General features: G+C 39.8%; 1 protein-coding gene across 8 annotated transcripts in view; it reads right to left on the bottom strand.

Moving 5' to 3' along the window:
* The window catches only part of RNF216 (ring finger protein 216), a 184,486-nt gene that overhangs the window by 112,859 nt on the left and 46,875 nt on the right, over window positions 1-24,752 (bottom strand). For 7 of the 8 annotated variants that reach the window (XM_082360924.1, XM_082360925.1, XM_082360931.1 and 4 more), the window contains exons 4-9: window positions 23,538-24,395; window positions 22,500-22,576; window positions 13,870-13,972; window positions 12,075-12,239; window positions 4,634-4,748; window positions 872-1,011 (exon numbers count right to left, since the gene is read on the bottom strand). In XM_082360924.1, coding sequence (XP_082217050.1) covers window positions 872-1,011; window positions 4,634-4,748; window positions 12,075-12,239; window positions 13,870-13,972; window positions 22,500-22,576; window positions 23,538-24,395 — 1,458 coding nt within the window. The remainder of the gene's footprint in view (window positions 1-871; window positions 1,012-4,633; window positions 4,749-12,074; window positions 12,240-13,869; window positions 13,973-22,499; window positions 22,577-23,537; window positions 24,396-24,752) is intronic. The other variant, XM_082360926.1, reaches the window with a different exon arrangement.

The raw sequence follows: 24,752 nt of genomic DNA, 5'->3' as shown, positions 1-24,752 counted from the left end.
AGCAGCAGCAGGATTTGAGGGGACTGACTCCAATTTTGAAAGAAGTTCTACTGTGGGTAAAATGCTATCAAACAGCACTGCATGCTACAGAGAAATCATTCATGAAAGCAAGAATCGATTGATTCAGCAAACTTCATTATTGTCACATTTAAGAAATCTGGACAGCCACCCCAGCCTTCAGCAGGCACCACTCTGATCAGTCAGCAGCCACCAACAACACTGAGGCAAGACCCCTCACCAGCAAAAAGACTATGACTCGCTGAAAGCACAGATGATGGTTAGCATTTGTTAGCAATAAAAGTATTTCTTAATTAAGGCATGTACATTGTTTTTTTTAGACATAATGCTATTGCACACTTACTAGACTACAGTGTAGTGTAAACATAACTTTTCTATGCACTGGGAAACCAAAAAATTCGTATGACTAGCTTTACTGCAATATTCACTTTATTGCGGTGGTCTGGAACTGAACCCGCAATATCTGCGAGGTCTGTTTGTATTAAATAACAATATATGTATATTCCAGTTGACTTGCACACTTGATAGTATATTTGGAAGAATTAAAGAGCTAAATGGAATCTCTCTCTGTTCTTTCCTCCATTTCCTCTAATTTCCACCATTAGAGGGTGAAGGAGGTGAAACAGATGTGTTCACTAAGCTCCAATTAAAATTCTCTAACATAAATCAGATTTATGAAACTGTGAACTTCAGTCAGTATCATTACAAAATCTAGTTTTGTTTTCCTTTTAAGTTTTACAGTTTATTCAAATGAATCACTTGAAAGAAAAGGCAAATCTTATAAGACAGTTTTATACTACACCCTAACAGCAAACCAGAATCCCAGAAACACATTCCAAGCACATCTTCCTACCTCTGCCATCTCTTTGATTTTCTGCTCATAGAACTCCTGCTCTTGCTGCACAGCTGGAAGGAGAGCACGCCGGTCATAAGACCTACAATGTCGCCGCTTATTTTCCAGAAAGAACATCCTCTTCTCTATTGTTTTGTCACCTAGAAGATAAACGACGATGCAGAATCACGCACACGACTGTTCTGCCAGGAATCCAGGCAGCCATCCCAGTCCTCTGCGGCCTGGTCCTACAGAGGACGTTTAGTGACTTTCCCATAACATATTCTCTTTGGGAAAACTGGGCTCCTTACCATTCCCTAACATTCCACGCACTTCCCGACTTTCTTCCTCTCCACCCCTCCCTCGCTCCTGCTTATTATAATCCAACTGGAAGGTCTCTCCTAGCCTGTCAGTACTGCACTGTGTGAATATACCACAATTTATTGTGCATTCACTACTGAGGACAGGCAGGTTTACAGTTTTGGGTTATTATGACCAGGGATCCTATACATATGCTTGCAACTCAGCTGAGTATACGTGAAGGAGTAGAATTGCTGGATCAGCTTAGAAAACAGTGCCAGTTTTCCAAAGTGTCTGTTCCAATTTACATTCTCCCCCCACCAGCAATGTATGTGAGTTTCAATCACTCCACATTGTCCTCAACACCTGATGACATCAGTTTTTAATTTCAGCCATTCTGGTAGATGCACATGTGTTACATGTATATTTAAAAATTTTTTTTTATTTTGAAAATTTCAAAGACAGAAAAGAGCAGTACCTAGATTTACAATAAATAACACTTAGAATAAAAGCTAACAAAATGACAAATGTCAAATCTTGCAGTTGGTCTGATTTAGGTTTCGTATTTCTTTGGTTGATTTGGTAATGTACATTTTCTAGAAAACTGTCTATTCCATCCAGATTTTCTATTTACTCAAAAAACCTTTTTGATAATCTCTTTTGATTTTATCAATATTTACTATACACTGATACGTTTTATTTTTCCTCTCTTTTCTCTTGTTCACTCTCACTAGTTTTTAAAAATTAATATTTTTTTTCAGTGATTATTTAGAAAACCAGTTTTTGGTTCTCTATTCTGTTCCATCTATCTGTCTATATTTCTGCCAAGCCCACCTGGTTTTCTTTTTAAAGAGTATTTATTTTATTTATTTATTTAATTTTATTTTTTGGCTGCGTTGGGTCTTAGTTGCAGCACATGGGATCTTCGTTGCGGCATGCAGGATCTTTCGTTACAGCGCTCGTACTTAGCTGCCCTGTGGCATGTGGGATCTTAGTTCCCCGAGCAGGGATTGAACCCGTGTTCCCTGCACTGGAAGGTGGATTTTTAACCACTGGACCACCAGGGAAGTCCCAAGACCACCTGGTCTTAATCACTGTAGCTATGTAGTAAGTCTTGAAATCCAGTAGACTGATTTCTCCCACTTTATTCTTCTTTTTAAAAATCACTGGGACTTCCCTGGTGGCGGAGTGGTTAAGAATCTGCCTGCCAATGCAGGGGACATGGGTTCGAGCCCTGGTCCGGGAAGATCCCACATGCTGCGGAGCAAATAACCCGTGTGCCACACTACTGGGCCTGTGCTCTAGAGCCCTCAAGCCAAAACTACTGATAAATAAATTTATTAAAAAAAAGAAATCATTTTAGCTATTCTAGTACCCTGCCTTTCCGTATAAATTTTAGGATAATTTTAGGATACCTTGCCTGTATCTACAAAAAAATCTTGCTGGGGTTTTGACAGAAATTACATTAAGCATGGTACCAATTTGGGGAGGATTTACATCTTCACTGAGTCTTCCAATCCATGAACATAGTACGTTTCTCCATTTATTTATATTTTCTTTGATTTCTTTCTTCAGTGTTTTGTAGTTTTCATCCTAAGTCCTGTACATGTATTAAATTCATATCTAAGTATTTAAATTTTTTCAGAGCAACTTTACTTTTTAAATTAATTAATTATTTATTTATGGCTGTGTTGGGTCTTCGTTGCTGCGTGCCGGCTTTCTCTAGCTGCAGTGAGTGGGGGCTACTCTTTGTTGCGGTGCGTGGACTTCTCATTGCGGTGGCTTCTCTTGTTGCGGAGCACCGACTCTAGGTATGCGGGCTTCAGCAGTTGTGGCACGTGGGCTCAGCAGTTGTGGCTCATGGGCTCTAGAGCGCAGGCTCAGTAGTTGTGACGCACCAGTTTAGTAGCTCCGTGGCATGCAGGATCTTCCTGGACCAGGGATCAAAACCCGTGTCCCCTGCATTGGCAGACGCTTCTTAACCACTGTGCCACCAGGGAAGTCCCAGGAAGGTACATTTTTGCCTTGATATAAAGGAAGAACTTTCTAACAGACATAGCTGACCAACAAGGGAGTAGATCATCTTGTGAAGTGATACTTTCTTTTCTCTCCCACTGAAAGTCAGAAACAAATACTGAATGACTATGTATTAGGGATGCCTAGTCTAAACTGTGGATAAATTCAGCTGAATGAAAAACTACCTATACACTGTCCCCACTTTCATTCTGCCACAAACCTGTGAGAATGTCATGTCAGGAGAGCAGTGCTTCACAGAGTAGCTTGGCGACCTTATAAGTCAGAGCCTAGGACGTTTTCTTTTAGACCCCGAAGAGTTCAAAAATTCAATACTTTCCAACTCTATAACTATCTCATGGATTTTTCATTTAGTCACACCTGAAGTCAAGTCATGAAATTAATTACAGATGTAACGGAAAGACACATAGGAGAAAAGAAAAGGGAAATATTCTCATTTATGACATAATCTACAGGAAAAGTTGAAGTGGACTCTTTTCTTAGACACAAGCAACTAAGATCAAATTTGTTGCAAAATTCAGCAAGTTTACCTTGGCGGGGGGTGGGGAGTTAGACCTGAAGTAACCTCTTTGAAAGAGCTTTCAGCAGTTACTTCATCAATATGAATAACAGAATTTTAAATAAACAGCTTAAGTGGCAGTCTAAAAGCTGTTTGGTTTTTTTCTGTGTAGAAGCCACTCTCTCAGGTGTGTAAGTGACTCCTCTGCAGTAAGCAATCAATCACTGGTCTAGCTTTTACTATGTAGTGATAAGGTTAATTCTTGTCAAACCTTCAAGACCTCTTTTCCCCCCAAGTTGAAGAATGTCCCCAAACACTTTTCCACATGTGAATCTAACACTACACACAATTTTCCTGTCATGGTGTATCCTAAACAGAAAGATGACAAACGCAGCCACTTTCTAAAAACACCGATGTGCCATCAAAGCAGTCATGTCGGACTTCCCTGGTGGCACAGTGGTTAAGAATCTAGCTGCCAACGTAGGGGACACAGGTTCGAGCCCTGGTCCAGGAAGATCCCACATGCCGCGGAGCAACTAAGCCCGCGCACCACAACTACTCAGCCTGTGCTCAAGCCTGCGAGCCACAACTACTGAGCCCACGTGCTGCAACTATTGAAGCCCAGGCTCCTAGAGCCCATGCTCCCCAACAAGAGAAGCCACTGCAATGAGAAGCCCACGCACCACAACGAAGAGGAGCCCCTGCTCACCACAACTAGAGAAAGCCCGCGCACAGCAACGAAGACGCAACGCAGCCAATAAATAAATAAATATAAATAGATAAATAAATTAAAAAAAAAAAAGCAAAACAAAAGCAGTCACGTCAGTGACACTCCTCAGACTGCGGTAACAGGGCATCTCCAAGCAGCCACACCACGACCCCCCTTCCGGGCTGTGCGGGAGCAGACTGCTCTGCAAACACCGTCAGCAACACTCCCATCTGGCCATTACCTTGTTCAAATTTGAAATCTATGTACGAATACTGATTCATTTCTTTTCTCTTTTTTCTTTTTCCACTGGTTTCTGGCGACAGCTCCTGCCATTTTTTAATGGCATCAGAAAAGGCCTAAAAATTGAGAAAGGGAAAGGTTACCGCTGTAAATGGGACAAAAAAAGTACATGAAACATCGGCAATCCCCAAATCTCGTTGTGACTCACAGTTTCAGCCATTTTCCCTACATGGCTTACCAGAAAAGGCAGCAGCAAAATAAACAGGTAGCATTTCTTTATTTTCATTTTCCCTTTCAACAACTGCTATAATGGTAGAACCAAAATGCTTACTGATAAAGGTACACAAGAAAATAGAAACTACTGAAGCTGTCCTTAAATAAGCACAGGTTAAATCACATAACAAATGGGTACAAGTTATATTTTACAGGCAGCATCTTACATGGTGTTTCCCTGGTCAACACTCCCTCCTCCACTTCCCCCACATTCTCGTTGCTTTCACCCACATCCCCACTTTGTACTGAACACTGGAGTGCAAAATTCTTATGCCAGTGATAATCCCTTTTCTTTCATTCCTTTAGCTTCTCCCCCTTTTTATTTTTTATTTTATTTTATTATTTTTTTATTTTTTAACATCTTTATTGGAGTATCTCCCCCTTTTTAGATCTTTCCAATAGGCATTTAAAGGTGCTCAAGTCTCTGCCATCTTAAAAAAAAAGAAAACCTTCCATTCCCTGACCTCCTTCCTCTTCCAGCTACCAGCCCTTTTCTTCTTCCTCTTCTTTGTAGCCAAACTTATCAAAAGAGCCATCTGTGTATCATTCCATCACCTCGCCTCCCACAAGTGGCCAACTCCCTCTAATCTGGCCTCTACCCCACCTTTCCACTTGCTAATCTTCCTAACACGGGGCTAACTCCTCATCTCACTGGATCTCGCAGCAGCACTAACAATGCTGCCTGCTCCACTCTCCTGACTTCCTCCTCCCTTGCTGCCTGCTGCTCTACCTAGTTTTTCCATGTTGGGAGTCCTCAAGGCAGCCTTGGCTCTCTTCTCACCCGACAGTATCTCTAGGTACACCTCATCCAGGCTGGTACGGTCACCTTCCATATGCTGACGACTCTCAAAATCCCTTCTCCAGTTCATATTTCCCACCTTTTCTGTCCATCCAGCCAACCAATGAATTGCTTTTACTTGGATGTCTCACAGGCCCCACCCAGCATGCTGGCAGTTCAGCATTTCCCAGACAGAATTCATGATTTCTAAGGATCACCCTTGCATCTTAATCTACCTCCTACCTCCCTTCCTTTTCAAAGCTCCTAAGTTTGGGAATCAGAAGGGAATTACCATTCGTTGTGCGCGCCTCCTATAAGCTAAGCACTACATGTGGCCCTTTCAAGTCCTTACTTATTTAATTCTCACAACAATCCTCTGAGGGAGGTATTATTTATTTTATAGTAGAGGGAAGCAAGGCTTAAGAGAAAGGAACTTGCCCCCAGTCAAACCTTAATTAAAGCTAGTATAGGAAGTCAGGCCAGTCTCGGAACTAAAGCTCCTCTCTTTGACATCACCTTGCCCTCAGATTTCAGTGAAACCCCATCAAGAGCTGGCCAACAGCAAGATTCATCTTGCTACCTCTCTATATCCCGGATCAACGTCCTCTACAGCTGCAGTGCCTCCTTCCTTGCTTTCTGTTTCTTCTTTCTGTCCCACTACCCAAGGCGTTCCCCACAAATCCTTAGGCACCAATCTTAAAGTCACATGTTTGTACTCAGCTGCAAAACTACTAATCTATACCAAGTTTTATCTACAGGTAAAACCCCACCCTTGAACCAGGGCTATGTGCAAAAACCCAGGAAAGGAGGCAGGATAAGTTATTATGATTTGCATTTTAAAAATGAGGTAATTAAACGGCAGATGTCATTTATCAGCAACTGATTACTGGAATGTGAACTCAGAGCTCATAACTGGTAGGTAGTCTACTGGGTTTTCAACCACACTACACTGTCATCAAACACAGAGGCTTCTGGGACTTCCCTGGCAGTCCGGTGGTTAAGACTCCATGCTTCCAATGCAGGGGGCCCGGGTTCAATCCTTGGTCAGGGAACTAGATCCCGCATGCCGCAACTAAAAGATCCCACATGCCACAACTAAGACCTGGTGCAGCCAAATAAATAAATATTAAACAAACAAACAAACAAAAAACATAGAGGCTCCTGACTGGAAGAACTGAGGTCATTACCTTGGTCCCATTTAAATACTGTTTCTAGTTAGCAGGAAAAAAAAAATCCATATAAATGAACACAAACTCATACCTGTCAGGAAGCTGTACCTTAAAACAAAATGTTGCGTAAAAATTAAAGGCACCTCCAAAATCTTACCTTAATAGTTATATTAACATTCATTACTTATCTTTTTTTGTTTTTTCTGGTCGCGCCTCTCAGCTTGTGGGATCTCAGTTCCCCGACCAGGGACCGAGCCTGGGCCACGGCAGTGAAAGCGCTGAGTCCTAACCACTAGACCACCAAGTAACTCCCTACTTAACCTACTGACTAAAGGTCCAGTAGACAAATAAAATTAGAGAATCAGAATTCCTTCCTTTCGAGACCTGCTAGTTATAATTTACACCTACACAACCAAAAGGCATCACAGTTACTTTTTCTTACCTTTTAGCCTTTCACATATTAGTCCTCTAGTGAAAGCATCTTTAAGACCCTGTTCAAATGACATCTTCATTTCTTTCCTAGTGCCCTCATGCACCTTTATTCACTCTCTTTTATAATACTCATCACATTGCTTTAGCCTTTTTTTAAACTTTAATCTCCTCAAACAGACTGAAAACTCTTTGGAAAGAAGCTAATTTGTATTCTACGCACATCAGTGTCCTCAGGGTCTAGTCAGTAACTACCATGAAGTAAGTACCCCAAAAACCTACCAGGAAGAACACAGAACAGATAATGAAGAAATAATTTAAAAAATTTTCCTTTTGTTGTTTCTGGCACTTTTCCCTCCAGGCTGCTCACACTCACAAATCAAATACCCACTCAAAGTATTCGTTTTGAGAATCAAGGATACAGTCTGGTAAGATTTTTGGGACATCTCTGACAACAGCCAAACTTCTTTTAAGGGATGACCTAAAAACAAGACAATCATCATGTGATGATGCAAAAGCTGAGAAGTAGACAGAGACTCCTCTGTGGAGCCTGGTGGAAAGGTCAGGTTCAGAGATAGGGATATGTTACCTGCATGGAGACAGAGATGACCATTCTAGTACACAGAGGGAGAAATCTAGGAAGCCTGGGTAGTCAAGACCCTGAGAACGACCACCTCAGAGAACAGAAGTCAAGGGGGGTTAAAAAAGATGGCCCTGTCCACTAGCATTAAGCTCCATGAAGGAAGGGAACCTGTATATTCACTGTGACATTACCAATGTGTGACCTATGGCAGGCATTCAACAAACTGCCTGAAAGAAAGAAGTAGTCACATCTGGGGCAGAATTATTGAGAATTAGGAGGGGAAATAATTTTCAATCCAGTGGAACCATCAGTCAAGCATGAGTGTGTAAAGGAAGACACAGAAAGTTGTCAGGATCTAGAATACAGAAAATTAATCTTTGTCAAAAGGCAAAGGGAATTCCCAAGATAAAAGCTATGCAGCAGGCGTGAAGAACAATCCGAACAGACTGGAGTCTACCAGCAGATGAATGGATAAAGAAGGTGTGGAATATATATACAATGGAATACTACTCAGCCATAAAAAAGAATGAAATGTTGCCATATGCAACAACATGGATGGGCTTAGAGGGCATTATGCTAAGTGAGATAAGTCAGACAGAGAAAGACAAATAGTGCATGATATCACTTACACGTAGAATCTAAAAAATACAACTAGTGAATATAACAAAAAAGAAACAGACTCACATATACAGAGAGCTAGTGGTTACCAGTGGGGAGAGGGAAGGGGAGAAGAGAAATATAGGGATGGGGAATTAAGAAGTACAAACTATTAGGTATAAAATAAACTAAAAAGGATATATTGTACAACACAGGGAATATAGCCAGTATTTTATAATAAATATAAATGGAGTATAACCTTTAAAAATTGTGAATCACTATACTGTACACCTGTAACTTATGTAATATTGTACAGCAAGTACACTTTAATTGAAAAAAAGAAAAAAAAAGAACAGACTGGAAGAGGAAGGAGGGGAGGGCTCTGGTTAAAAAAAAAAAAAAAAAAAAAAAGAGAATTGACAGGTTTGACAAAAAGCAAAACTAGAGTAAGAACAACTTTCAAGTTGTTGGGTGTGGAAAGATTTACCCAGAGTCAAAAACCTGGACAGCCAGGGAAGTCCCTGATTTTTTAAACTATGGAAATTAATTAGTTTGATAAAAATAAACATTCATTTTAAGAAGTAGTTCCCGTTGTGAATTTTAAGGATGACCAGTTCTCTCCAGTTAAGAAGTTATTCATTGAAAACACTTAGTGCTGATAGCATTTCTGTCCCTACAGAACTTTACAACCAGAAGAAACATTACTGCAGCTGCACTGGGGTCTCCAAGAAGCTTACCCACAGGATACACCCATAAAAAGAGTGGAGCTAAAATATCCACAAGTGCATACACATGCGGGTAGAGTCTTCCTGCACTCTGGGCCTCCATACCACAGGCTGGGAACAAACCAGAGTGGGCCCTGCTGGTCACAGGCCTCTCCAGCATGAATTCAGCGCTGCAAACCTAAGGAGGCCGAACCACACAAGGCTCTTGTGCTCTTGTACTACACTAAGGACCAACTCTGAAGATAGCACTGAGTAACTGTTAAGTAAAAAGGTTTGAAAATTATTCTGTAGCACACAGAGAGAAGTGTGAAGGGATGGGAACCTGTTACTGAAACTTGATATATGTGAGGCACTGTGTTATAGGCCTGCTATATATTATCTCATCTAATTCTCACATTACCCATCTAAGACATCCACTATTCACTAACAGAAAACTGAAGTTCTGCAAGTTTAAGACACTTGCTCAAAGTCACACACCAACAAGTGGCAGAAGTAGAATTAAAATTCAAGAGAGAGAGAAAAAAAACCAAACCTAAGTTTGATCAAGATTCTAGATGTAACCATCAATTTATACAAAACTGAGGGGACAGAGGAATCATTTAATTACAATGCAGGGGTGCAGTCAGCAAAATCTAGACTGTGAAAACCTGTAAGATAAAACAACCCAGTTTTTCCCAACAAATAGGCAGTAAGGAAAAATAAAGGGGGAAGAGAGAGAGAGAGCTTACAGATTTTTAAAAAGAGATTTAAGAACTTATCAATCAACTGCAATAAACAGATTTTACTTGGAACTCTATGACCAAACAAGCTAAAGATTTCTGACATATTCAGAGAAATCTGAATGCTGACTGGGTATCTGATGACGTTAATTTTTAAGCTGCGATAATGGTATTTTGGTTGTGTTTTAAAAATTATTTTGTCTTTGTATCTATCTTTTAAAGATAAATACTGAAATACCTATGGATGAAAAAAATGAAATGAAGCTTGGAATTTACTTCACAACAGTCTGGGAGGGAGAAGTGGGTAGGGGTGGAAATACAATACAACAAGACTGGCCAGGAGCTGGTAATTGCTGAAGCTGATAATTGCTGAAGCTGAGTGACAGTAAGCAGGGGCTTGTTACAACACCATCTTTACTTCTATATGTGTTTGATGTTTATAGTAAAAAGTGAAAAAAAAGAGAAATCCATGGAGAATTGACTCTGTCTTCAGTCAGCATACCTTCCCAAAGCTATCACCATGTTTGGGGAGTGGCGCAGGGAAGACATGCTATTGCTGAAACTAGGAGGCATCTCCGGGTGTGTTTTCTACATCCCTGTCCACGTTGAGTGTAACTTCCTACAAGGCAGAAGTCTTGTGCACCATGTCCACACAGCAGGGAGACTTTCTGATTGAGCACATCAGATTTTAGCTTCTGTCAAACATTATTTCTCCTTAAACACCTTACATTCATTCAAACAGTCCAACCCACTTCTTTTCAAAATCCTGCAAATTTTTAAATTACCCACCAAAACAAGCAGACACCATAAAAATATAAAGGGCCAGAAAAACGAGGAAAAGGATAAGGAAGGTATGAACAAGAACTGAGCCACAAAGCCCTACAACCTCCCACCCACATAACTAGTAGGCCTTCAGTGGGGAGAAGCATGTGCGAGTACAGTTACTCTTACTGATCTCAGGATGGCGGCAGGGACGTTACCGATGAGGACCAGCCCACACCCAGACCACAGGGGCTGTCTCCTGCTGCTGCCCTCTTCCTTCTCATCTAGGCTCCCTGGGAGCTCGGAAAAGGTGTGAGGCACCAAAGCGTCAGTAAAGACGCCAGGCAGGGCCTAAAGATGAAAGAGCCCATTCTTTCTCAAAGTCATTATTTTGGGGGGGTAAGCTCATTCATTTTTCAATGACAGTACAGACATTCCCTCTTTAGCATGGGGAATGAGACTCAGAAACAGAAGGCACTATCCCTGTGTTGCCTTCAGAGTAATTTTACCTAAAATGAACCTACAATTAGGAGTTTGTTGACAGCTGCCTAGATGTTATCAATCTAAAGGTGGAAGGGGCCTACACTCAGCAAATTCACCGATGTTCACCTTCTTTCAGGTTAAGACCCAGTGGGTGTTTTAACCATTAAAGTTAACTCCACATTTGCTTGTCTTCTGGAAAGAAAAGCACACTGTCTGCTGAGAATCACCAGAACTTCAGCAGGAGAAATGGATTTAAAGGCAGGAGAAAGAAGAGGAACGAGTCAAGGACCTGTTGGTGCTCACTCTTCCATCCTGGCTGACTGCCATGAAATGGGCACTGTACAATGGACTTCACTAAATGAAGCATGTCTGCTACCCACTGGTGACCAGCACCCTTCCAAGCCCTGCAACAGAGGCCCTCACATGGAATCTTATTTAGGGCCCAGAGTCAAAAAACAAAACCTTGAGAGCTTTCAGTAGCTGCCCACTCTCTTCTGAGGCAAACCACCACTTCCTGGGCAGAGCTGGGTTCCTGGGCCTTTTACAGACTCTACATGTAACTGCTAACTGAGCCATCTGGGGGAGGACTGTGGTGGCCAGCTCCAAGTCAGAAAGCAAATGAGGGAGGAGTAGCACTGAAGTGCATCTTTTACACTCTAGTCATCCGCATTCCATGAGAAAATTCATTACCCTCCATGTCTTTATGGTCAAACCAGAACTTCCCTGCTTCTAACATGTATTTCTTTTCATTCAGTTCTTCCTGATCAGCAAATACCTTTGTCTGTTTATCTTCACCCTGACAAACTCCTTAGCTCTTTACCATCATAAACCATCCCAATTTCCACAAGCTGAACTCTTCATTCTGTTATCACGGGAAGTAGCAGTCAAGAGGTGTGACCCCACCAGGAAGACTAAGTAGAGCACCTTTCGGGTGATTGCATAGTGTCCTTTGAGCTCATGCAGGGCCCACTTGATGTCCTGACTGCTGAGCATTTTGAAGTCGGCCATCAGGAGGTCAGCAGCTTGGATGAAGCAGCGCTGGTCAAGAGGAGCCAATTTAGAATAGTCAAAAAAGTCTATTTTAGGCAACTGGAACGAGAGAGAGGCACAACATTAGAGGCCAGACGGTGCACTTCCTATGAGGGGGAAATCATTTGAAGAATTATTTACTACAGAATAGAATAATCTGACTTGTACTCATAATTACTCTAAAGGAGGATACCAACCCTGAATAGAGATGAAGAAATGATAGTTCACAGAGGTTAAACAGGCTGCCTGGAGTCTGAAGACTAGTTTTACTAGTTGGAACTATGAAAAAGTATAGCTGGGGATTTGAACCCAATTTTTTAGCCATTTTCTTTTCACAAAATGTTTAGAAAAATGAATTTTTTTCCAGCTACAAAATACAGGCATACTTCAGGGAAACTGTGGGTTTGGTTCCAGACCACTGCAATAAAGTTAGTATCACAATAAAACGAGTCACACAAATTTTTTGGTTTCCCAATGCAAAAAAAGTTAAAGTTATGTTTACACCACACTGTAGTCTAGTAAGTGTGCAACAGCATATGTACAAAAAAAAGGTACATGCTGCATTAATAATTTATTGCTAAAAAATGTTAACCATCATCTGAGCTTTCAGCAAGTCAATCTTTTTGCAACAGTAACATCAAAGGTCACTGATCACAGATCACCATGACAAATATAATAATAAAGTCAGAAATATTGTGAGAATTACCAAAATGTGACATAGAGACACGAGGTGAACAAATGCTGTTGAAAAAATGGCACCGACAGATTTGCTCAAGGCAGGATTGCCACAAACCTTCAATTTGTAAAAAAAATTGTAACATCTGAAAAGCACAATAAAGTAAAGAGCAATAAAATGAGTAATACCCATACATAAAAGAAAGAGTCAAAAAGAATTTGTGGTAAGTAGAAGGATGGTACAACAGATCCCAGTGAAGCAGTTCTGAACTAGACTTTCCTTCAACCGCTTAACACACTAAGTGCTAGTCTGGATCACAAATGAAGACAATGATTAAGATTTTTAAAAACCAAACTGTTTATATCTTGATATAGGATTTGGTTACACAGGTGTATGTACTGTATATAAATCTTATACAAAAAGAAAAACTGTAAACAGACATTAAACTTTAGGCAATAATCTGCATGCTAAAGTATTTACGGGGCAGTTTATTGATGTTTTTGCAATTTACTTTGAAGTGCATTATAATGAAATCAAATATGACAGGAATGAGCTGATGGACACGGGGATGGACATATGACAAAATGGACATAGTAAAATGTTAACTTTTAATAGTCCTGCTGGTGGGTATATAGGAAATCAATGGAAAAGTCTTTTGACTTTACTGTATGTTTGAAAATTTCATAATAAAATGTTAAAAAAAACCCTAAAATGATACAAATAGTCCGGTCCAATTCTTGTTTATCTTAGGAACTTCCTTTGTAGGATTAAAGATATGGAAGATTTGTTTAATTCTTTGTGGAGAAGGAAAGACAGAGTTACAATGAAAGAAGTCAAATACAGAATTCAAAGTGACTCAGATGGAGAAACCCCACTAAAATGTATATTCTGAAATCCTCTTTTCCTGGAGAGTCTTAAAAAAATATGTCTTGACAAAGCAGTTTATTCCCTTAAAAATGATGAAAAGGGCAGAGCATTTCCAAGTAGACACTGCAAAACAAGAGCACAACTTGCCTTTATCTCATCTTGGCTGGCAAGCAGGCTGCTATTGGGATTGATAAGGACTCTATCTTCTCTCTTTGGATAATCTGGATTTTCCAGAAGAAAATTACAAAGTCTGCAAAAATAAATGATGTTATTTTCATACTGCTTCCAAATCCCACACCTGCCCATTGATTCAAACGTAATGTGTGAAAATAAAGTTTCTAGACACACATTATAATTGACCTATCAGGGAATTAAAATGTTTGCAGATCAGAAAAACAAAACAAATAAATAGACAAAAGACAGTTACACTGAATCTCTATTTTTACTTGCTAATTTAAAAAGTAATATACATACTGATAAATATAAACTCTGAAGTTTTTCTATTAGTTGGGTATCAATATAATGAAGTCACTGACATTCTTACTGGTTGAACTGTATAGGGAAAAGTTTGTATTTACATTCAAAATTAAAAATAGTTTTCTAAGAGTTAATAAATATAAATGGAACATAAAAGACCTTCTACTAATTCATTAATACTTTTTTTAACCCTACGGTAATAAATCCCCATGACAATCTGAGGGATGCTCAGTTTACTGTAAGGCTGGAGGAACAGACCATGTTTGCTTAAGAACAGACTCTCTTCATACCAAACTCACAACTTTGTCTTTTTATCACTACTATGAAATCCTTCAAAAGTAAGGATATAGAGAATAAGATAACATGAGAGATGTATCACCACCCAGATTTACAAATGTTAACTAACAAGGCCCTTCACCCTATAACAACCAAAGAAGGCAACGAACTGTACTCCTGGGATGATTCCACAGAAACAAGTACAGCCTGGCGGTATGCAGCACGAGCCACTTCAGTAGCAAGAAAGCTTCCCAGTCACAGGGCAACCGGGGCTTCCCCTCTCCTCTACCTTCCTTCCCTTGCTCCTGCAGATTCTGAAGATGACTCCACTGCCTCGAAGGTGCCCCACCATGATTCTCACTCAACTCCCTTCTCCCCAGGTCTCTCCTGTCCAGTGTGAGGAGGGCAGCCTCTAATTAAGACAGGTCTAGCAGGAAGAAGACAGAGAAAAAGTGCTCACCTCCAGCTCCTCTTCTCACCAAGGGCCAGTGTTTGGGGACTAAAAACTAGGGAGGCATGCTTCTTTTGCAGTCCCCCTCAGGACCCTCAGCACTGGCCGGAATACAAAGCCCGACTGCAAAGCCCCCTCTTCCTCCTACTCCAGGACCGGTCAGCACACCTCAACACCTTTTTCTTCATCATCACTTCCAGGAGTCCCATGCTTCTTATCGTTAAGCTCTCCTCTTCCTATCACCACGCCCAGTCTCTGGAACACAATGCCAGAGGCCCAGAGAGGGAAAAACCCCTTTCCCATATTACAGTAGTAGCAAGGGGAGACACCCCTAGTCAAGAATTCTGAGCACATTTCCCATTAAAAGCATTGTCATTGATGGTGACTCTGTTCCAGTACAAACTGATGAGCACCACAGGTTATACAGATATCTGAAGGCTAACCTGAGAATTAGTCACTGTTAAGAACCCAGTATTCGTGGAGAAAGGCATGAAGTTCCAAACAACCCCTTTAACATGCACAACTGGACGTACTACAAACCAGATGTGGAACAGCTCCTCCATTCCAATCTTACCTGTTTGTAACATTCTGATAAGTGTGGCTACCACAGGCCAACAGACTGCCCCAAAACCAGGAATTTGGGGAAAGATAAAAAGGTCAAATATAAAGAATCTTCTTTAATAGAAGAGCCATGCATGAGTGAAGCCAGAGGTCTCCTAAGTGGGATGCATGGAAGATGACCTGCTAGGGTGTTGGAAGAAAGTAGTAAAACTTCTGTTTCTAGTTTTTAAAATCTCATCCTTTAAAATGTTCCATTTTTATGCACTTTCTAAAGTGCATGCTATAGAATAGTAGGTATAATTTCTGAATCACCCCCCACCCCCGCATTTTAGAGGTTCTTCTCTTAGCAATTCATTTTATATTTTCAACACTATTAAAAACTTCACATATTGAAATGCTGCAAGATGTGGAATTCCACATGGCAGATATCAGAGGCTCTCACTTTGAACTGTCAAAATTCATTTCCATTTTAATATCTTCTCTACCCTCACCAACACAACTTTCCTGGAATTAAATGACATTCAGTGGCACAGATAATTAAGAACAAAGTTTCCCTTCTACAGATATAAGCTACAACCAAATAAATTAATATTTACAGCCTGGGGCAAACGCAGGGGGACGCCTGTCAGAACTCAAATCTGCCCACCTATTGGTATTATTTCATGCTTGATCTGACCTGACAAGCTAAAGGGTTTCGAGAAAGCACTCCCACTAAACAGGCCAGGCTAATATTCCAAGCTTTTATTCTTTAATAGTTGTTGCTGCCTCGATCCAATTTAAGTTGCATCACATGTGAGTGAAAAGTCTTAGTTAAAGCGTCAAAGAGTAGGTTACCATCACAGCAGGTTCTCTGGTGAACAGGCCCCTCCTGCTAAAATGACCAGCTGGTTACATCTAAAGGTGACTTAAAGACTGCACACAAAGTGACTGAGAGTCAGCCCCACAAAATACCAGCTTGCTCAACTCTGCTTTGGGCCTCCTTTCGGCCCTACATTAACAACATTCAACTTAGTTGTGAGAATTAACAACTTAGTCTCAACAGCCCAGGGACGAAAGGAAAGCAGTGTCAGGAAAATCATACTGTAAGTTTCAAAAGATTCAATACAGTTACTGAACATTCCCTTTCCTTTGGAATTCACAAGAATTTATGTTTAAGGATGAATATTTGCTTTTAAGTGATGCGAAAAGCACAGTCAGTAAGCCCCTAGAAAAAAGGACATGTATGAGACTCAGGAGGTAGGAGAACAGAACTGTCACAGAATCTGTCAATTTGATCACACTTTACCGATATTACATAGAAGACTAATTTTGCAGATATTTAAAAAATAATATATTCATCCGTAGAATGAGAGGGAAGCATTATAGTATACTAAATTTCTAAAGGATTACTTTAATATTTACTATAAGTTATTCAAAATACTACTTGGTATTTCCTATTCAAATCAGTATTCTGTTACTAAATGTGCTAGGTATATACTTTATCATTTATAGTTTCTAAGATGAACAAACATTATGCTTCATAATCAGGAAAATATTAACAAAAAAAGGAATTCAATGAGACAAGAGAAGGAGTAAACAATTCACATAGGAGGGAAATACAATTAGTAAACAAATATATGAAAAATGGTACACAGCTAATTATCAAAGAAATGCAACTAAAATACTAATTACTTTATGCCTAGTTAAAATAAGACCACTACTTAATATTGTTGAGGAATGATTAAACCAATTCATATACATCTCTAACAGCAACATAAACTGGCACAACTCCACAGTAAAGCTATTTGTTAGTTTGTTTGTTTTTGCTGCGCTACTTGGCTTGTGAGATCTTAGTTCCCCAACCAGGGATTGAACCCAGGCCCTCCGCAGTGAAAGTGCAGAGGCCTAACCACTGGACTGCCAGGGAATTCCCTGGAAAGCTATTTGGAAATATGTTTCAAGGATCATGAATCTGTTTATAATCCCTGATCCCAAATCTTAACTTTTAGGGTTTCAGCATACAGTGTATAACAAAAAAAAGGAAAAGTACTACATGGAATAACGCAGAATAATGTTTATCGGAACACTAGTGAAACTACGAACAGCAAAAATATTTAACAAAGGGGAAAATTCAATAGAATAATTTTTATTAAAAGTAATAACTAATAACACCATAAAAAATGGAAAATATTTTTTTACTTAACATTATTTCATAAAAAAGATATCCAAAATTGTATTTACCCTCCAAAAAAAATTATGTTTTCATTCCAAGAACTAAAAAGGTACGTTAAAAAAAAATCAGTTTGGACTTCCCTGGTGGCGCAGTGGTTAAGAAGCCGCCTGCCAATGCAGGGACACGAGTTTGAGACCTGGTCTGGGAAGATCCCACATGCTGCAGAGCAACTAAGCTCGTGTGCCACAACTACTGAGCCTGCGCTCTAGAGCCCTCGAGCTACAACTACTGAGCCTGTGTGCCACAACTACTGAAGCCCGCGCACCTAGAGCCCGTGCTCCACAACCAGAGAAGCCACCACAATGAGAAGCCCGCACACCGCAAGGAAGAGCAGCCCCGACTCACCACAACTAGAGAAAGCCCGCGCGCAGCAACGAAGACCCAACACAGCCAAAAATCAATCAATCAATCAATCAGTTGTTTTTTAGTTGAGTGGAAGTCTAGGAAATCTTTTTCATTGTAAAAATGTAGTTATTTCTGCTCAATTTTGCTATGAATTTAAAATTGTTCTAAAATTAAAGTTTATTAATTAAAAATAATGCAGTTGTCATCATGTTGTTTACAAACTCAAAAAGAAAATATTTTAAAAGCTTAGAATAAAACAGCACCTTCACTTCTAGTAATGGCAGACCAATACTCCCAAAGATGAGAAACAAGACCAAAATTTAAAAATAAAATTAAAAAATTTCTACTTGAAGGTATCACTAGCCAACAGGGTGGTAAAGAAGGCCAAGTCTGGTTAAGACTAGGGGCTTGGGAGGCATGTACAAGTATGCTCACAGCTGCATTATTTGCGACAGCCAAAAAGTGACAACAACCCAAATGTCCATCAAAAGTAGAGGGAAAAATTTAATTACAGCATTTTCATACAAGTGGAATACTACTTAGCAACAAAAATGCATGAACTATAGTTATACACAGCACGAAAGAATCTCACAAACATAATGTTGAAAGAAGCCAGTCATGAGAGAATACAGACTACATGAAATCTTCATACAGCATTCAAAGATGGCAGCAATGCTCTATTTTTTGAAGATTTCTGGGTGGTGGTTACATGAATGTTTGATTTGTGATAAATTATTAAGCTGTGCATCTTTATTTTGTGCATTTTTCTGTATGTGTATTATAGTCCAAAAATTAAAAAAATTAAGTTATACACAATCCAGAATATGGAGGAAAGGCTTGAGAAGAATGAATGGCGTGTAAAATAACAAAATGGCTTCCCCTTCCAGGAGTATGGAAGATTAAGTTACCAATTAAGTACACAGGCAGTCTCCAATTGAAAACTGCTGAATGAAATATTAAAATAAAACTTTTAAAGTACACCAATATGTTTAAGTTAGTAAGGAGTTTTCAGGAGTCCAAACCTAAGTGAAACTGACACCCCTAAGAAATAAGCTAAACACAGAAGCTAGTTTTTCTGAGGGCATTTGTTGATCCTAATAAACATGAGCCCTTAGTTTTCACAGGGCATACAGGATAAGAGACAAAGCTCAGAGACCACATGGAAAAGCATGCCTTAACACTGGATGCTGAGTGGATGGATGGGAAAACAAAACTCCCCCTGAGAATCTGTGAAGATTACCCAGTCCTCATCCAGGACTAAAGTCTTACTACCCAGGTAAGATAAAACTTCCAGACAACAACCTAAAGTAGTATTAGACTGACATTGCCCTGAGGCACATGACAAGTTAAAGCAAATCCTCCCTGAAGGAACCGTTTCTATCAAGACCTCAAGTAATGCGCTCACAGTCAAAATCTACAAAATAACGCAAGGAAACAGGACACCATGAGGCCAGGAGAAACAACAGAATGAGATTCACAAGAACTTCATGTGTCAGAATGATCACACCCAGAACACAAAGAAGTTATGTTTATTGTGTTTAAAGACCTAAAATGATTAAAAATACAAACAAAAAATAAAACACTAGAAGAATGGCCTGAAGAATGAAAGAATAAAAATACTAGAAATGAAAAACATATAGAAACTGAAATTAAAAACATAACGGATGGACTTACTAGCAGATTATACCCCACTGAAAAGACAATTGGTGAGCTGGAGGTTAGATCTGAAAAATCATGTGGCGTGCATCTCAGAAACAAAGAGATGGTGTTAAGAGCCATCATGGACAGGGGTTAGAAGAAAAGTGTTACAGAAGAGGGGAAAAAGAGAACAGGGCAAAAGAATTATTTAATGAGATTGTGGCTACAAAATTTCCAGACCTGACCAACATCATCAATCTACAGCCCAGTACAGTCTATATTCTAACTGTATTGCCTTAGTGAAATATACATAAGTGCAAAAATAACTACAAAACATTGTTTACTTCACTCAGTAGAGGTATTAGTACTAGTAACATCGGTACTATAATGTTAACATTATTTTATGTATATTTTAGGATAAAGAAGATAAATATATTAATGTTATTAGAAATTAAGTTTTTAGTGGAAGAAAAAACAACACATAAATGTAAAATTCAGAAAGATGGAGAAAAAAATTTTAATGTTAAATTTGAATGGGAAATTTTGAATATAAATTCATGATTTAAAAAAAACTTATTTTCTTGGTTTGTCCCTTGAAAAGGTCCTAGAAGTAATGACAGGCTAGTAGGTATGATGAGCAAGTTTAGCCCCAAGATGTTAGTTTATAAATAACAAAAAAAATCCTCATTCTAAGAAACCTGGGTTTCTTGGGGGAAATGACAGATTCCAGGTTTTGGGCAGAGAAGTTGAAGGTAAGCCTGGGGTAACTTGGCCTATTAGAAAGCCAGGATGTGCTCAAAGACTAATGGAGTCATGCTAAAAAGACACAGGTGCATCTTAAGAGGCTCCTACTGGTCAAATTTAGGATAATTCAGTTTCAAAAAGAAAAAAATTATAACTGATTATAAAGCACCACTTATACAAAACCTTTATGTCTACAGAGATTTAAAAAAGAGCACAGGGCTTCCCTGGTGGCTCAATGGTTAAGAATCCGCCTGCCAATGCAGGGGACACGGGTTTGAGCCCTGGTCCGGGAAGATCCCACATGCTGCGGAGCAACTAAACCCGTGCGCCACAACTACTGAGGCTGCTCTCTAGAGCCCACGAGCCTCAACTACTGAAGCCCACACACCTAGAACTTGTGCTCTGTAATAAGAGAAGCCACCGCAATGAGAAGCCCGCGCACCGCAACGAAGAGTAGCCCTTGCTCACATCAACCAGAGAAAGCCCGCGCGCAGCAACGAAGACCCAACTCAGCCAAAAAAAAAAAAAAAAAAAAAAAAGAACACAAGAAAAAAAAGGCAAAATCTTCCTTACAGCAGAATGTCAGATAATAATCTAGGTGGTGGATACAGGGTGTTCACTTTATAGTCTTTCAACTTTTTATGTTCAAAAATTACAGGGGGAGGGCTTCCCTGGTGGCGCAGTGGTTGAGAATCTGCCTGCCAGTGCAGGGGACAAGGGTTCGAGCCCTGGTCTGGGAGGATCCTGCATGCCGCGGAGCGACTGGGCCCATGAGCCACAACTGCTGAGCCTGAGCGTCTGGAGCCTCTGCTCTGCAACAAGAGAGGCCGCGATGGTGAGAGGCCCGCACACCGCGATGAAGAGTGGCCCCCACTCGCCGCAACTGGAGAAAGCCCTCACACAGAAACGAAGACCCAACACAGCCAAAAATAAAAATAATAAATAAATAATAAATAAAAAACTTAAAAAAAAAATTACAGGGGGAAAAAATCAGTAACATTAAAAAAAAAAGTAAGTGGCAGACTGTTCTAAATTAAAAAGCTAAAAAGATAAACAAATACATTTGAAACCTTGATTCCATCTTGGTTTAAAAAACTGGTAACAGTGCCTGCCTCTGGACGGAGGGGGAGAGATAGGGCTGCCAATGGCACCAACAGTGCCTTCGTATGAATTAGAAAAAAGTACCTCCTCTGGGCTGCTGACCTCAGAAAGAGGGCCCTTCCCTCTTGGTCAAGGCAGCCAGCTCCCACTCGCACCCTTGCTGAGTTCTGCAGTACAGAATATAATCTTTGAGGACAGAGGTTTAGTATCCACCTTTAATTACAATAATCTGTATTAATTAGCAAAAAATCTGATCAAGTTCAATACCTATTGCTCTTTACAAATTTACAACTGTTCCACCTCTGCATACTAGAAGGAGGTGAAAGAGTATAAGAGGAAAGAGACTTATTTTTCATTTTGTATTCTTTGGGACACTTTTATTTTTTAAAAAACATATTTATCATCTTTATAATGAAAACTAAAAAAAACACTTCCATACCTTTCTCCAAATGGGCAGAGGGGCTACAGAATACTTCGTTACAAATATAGGGAAGAATATGTCTTTAACATCCTGACCAAAACATGGGTAGTATCAATGCTAAGAATTAACTAAACATTTTAATTCTGTAACCATGCATGATTCTACACAAGATCCAGAAAACAGTCTGTATACGACTAAAATTAGAACTCTTCTAATAGGATGATTCAAAAAGACATAATGCTAACTGAAGTAAGCCAGCCACAAAAGGACAAATATCGTGTGATTCCACTTACATGAGGTCTCTAGAGGAGCCAAATTCATAGAGACAGAAAGTAAAACAGTGGTTGGCACACGCTCGGGAGAGGGAGTGGGGACAGGTTCAGTTCGAGAAGATGAAAAAGTTCTGGAGATGGATGGTGGTGATGGTTGTGCAAAGATGTAAATATACTTAATGCCACTGAACTGTACACTTACAAATGGTTAAAATGTTTTATGTATATTTTACCACAATAAAAAAAAAAGAAAGAAAAAACGCATGGTGGTATACTTACACATTCAAATCAAAGTAATTTTTCAAATGAATTATTTCCTCAATATACCCATGTGCTACATCTGGAAATCTTACTTCCTAGAAGGGAATAAAAAACATTATTTATATTTCATTCCCTGGAATGGTTTCAAATTGCAATAAAAACCAGATGGCAAAAAGTACATAAAATGACTAAAGACTAGAAAAGGACTGTAAAGCAGTTTTGTGTCTGGCTTAAACCTTCACACAAGGTGCCCAGATTTATCTGTCTACATAGAATATGGAATTTAGAAAGGTACGTAGAGATCACCTGGTCCTCTGCCCCCATTCTGCATATCTATTCTATAGTCTTTCAATAAATATTGAACATCTCCGCCCAAGCAAAGGAAGTCTAAAGACGAATAAAACACTTTCTAGTGTATACCCTCAAGAAGCACACAATCTAGTAGACCAGATGAAAAAACCTGGGGGAAGAAGGGTTAAAAGACTGTTCCAAGGCAAACAGCAGCCCACAGAGCCCTGCATGACTTTCTAGGTCAGTGCTATCTAACAGAACTTGGTACAAAGATGGAAATGTTCTATTCTGTGCTTTCCAACACGGTAGCTGTTCAGCCCCATGTGGCTATTGAGCACTTAAAATATGACTGGTGCCACCAGAAATGAAATTTAAATTTTATTTAATTGTAAGACATTTAAATTTAAACAGCCAAATGAAGCTACTGTATTGGACAGTGTAGCTCTAGGTAATCTTATAAACCTGCTTTAAGGGTTTGAAGTTGGAGTTAACTCAATTCCTTTTTAAAAACTGCGGGGACTGCTCATATGACAGCATAAGGGCAACCATGATCTGCAGCTAGAATCCCAGAGGGCTTGCTGAGGGTTTAAGCATACATTCAGGAATCCTGATTCAATTTTCAAATCTTCAGTTTCTCTCCTTCTAGTCTACAAATCTAGGAAATTCAGAAAATGAAGTCCACACACACAAATAATACTTTTGCAATAAAAGGAAATTCAGTATACTTAGTGTGTATAATTATTTACATATCAAAATAAAACTTACTGTTTCTTTCACTAATAGTGCAATGAGTTCTTGGTCTACGTCAGGAGCTTCTTGCCCCCAAAGGTTTTCCAAATTGGGCTCCTGAGATCCTTGCAGTGGAAAGGCCGGACCTGGCTCTTCATCATCTATTGCTAACTGTTGGTCTTCAAGCTCTCCCAGAGGATGGGCAGGCTGAGGAGAAGAAGGGCCTGGAATCCCATCCTGCTGGGGTTCTGCTCTTGGAAAAGCCGGTCTTGGAAAAGCTGACCCTGAGGGTTCATGTTGATACAACAGTGGGCCCAGTTCTACTTCAGGCTGCCGCTCCTGAGGCACAACCTGGTTTGTTATCTCACGGGGCTGTTGGTTCAGAGACTGGAAGTAAGGATGGTCTAACCAGCAGTCTTCTTCGATGGCCTGGTCATCTAGGATATCAGCTGATTCTCCGAGGTTTGATAAAAGCTCTGTCTCTGAGTCTTCAGATGACTGGTTCTGAGTGTCCAAAGGATCACTTTCTGGAAAAAGAAGGCTACCTTCTTTCAGGATAATGATTTTCTGCTCTGCTCTGTGGTTGACAATGTCATTTGTTGCTTGGTTATGACTTGGTCCAGGCTTGGGTTCTCTTTCTGTTTGTCCACTTGGCTTAATGAATTCAGAAACTCCAGGAGGCCCAAGATCTAGAAATTCACCGTAGTTATCCTCAGAATTATCCTGTGCCCCAGAACCAAACAATGAGCTGTTACACACAGAAAAAAAGCCGTTCTTATCTGATTCAAAGGCTGCTCTAGACTTTTTAGGCCTTTCTTCTCCCCATCTTTTGAGATCTTGCCACTGGGCAGCTGGTTTGATGAGATTGGGTCGTGATGTCTGAGGTTTATTTGTCTAAGAAAAAATGAAATTTTAATAATAATTCAATTTTTTTCCTGTGTCTATACCTCCCTATGTACTTATATTGAGCTTCTGAGGTAGGACAGGAAAGAAACAAAAACAAAAGCACCCTCCCCCATGAGACCTATTCTTCACATTTATCTTAACACTGAAATTTGGTCACACTATAGTAACTGTAAGAATCAGAGCAGCCATTCATTGATTGACGCATGACTTATAGTTTGAATTATAATTTCACATGAGACCAGTAAAACAAAAATAACTGCATAGTAGAGAAAATAATGAAAGAATGACAACACAGTAGAGGAATGAGAAATGTTCAACAGACACACGAAAAGCAGCTAAATCTCA

This window comes from Balaenoptera borealis (assembly GCF_965194805.1).
Source record: "Balaenoptera borealis genome assembly, chromosome: 16".
In the NCBI taxonomy this organism is placed as follows: Eukaryota; Metazoa; Chordata; class Mammalia; order Artiodactyla; family Balaenopteridae; genus Balaenoptera; species Balaenoptera borealis.
The sequence above is the reverse complement of the archived record's forward strand: the minus strand, read 5'-3'. Positions and strand labels throughout refer to the sequence as shown.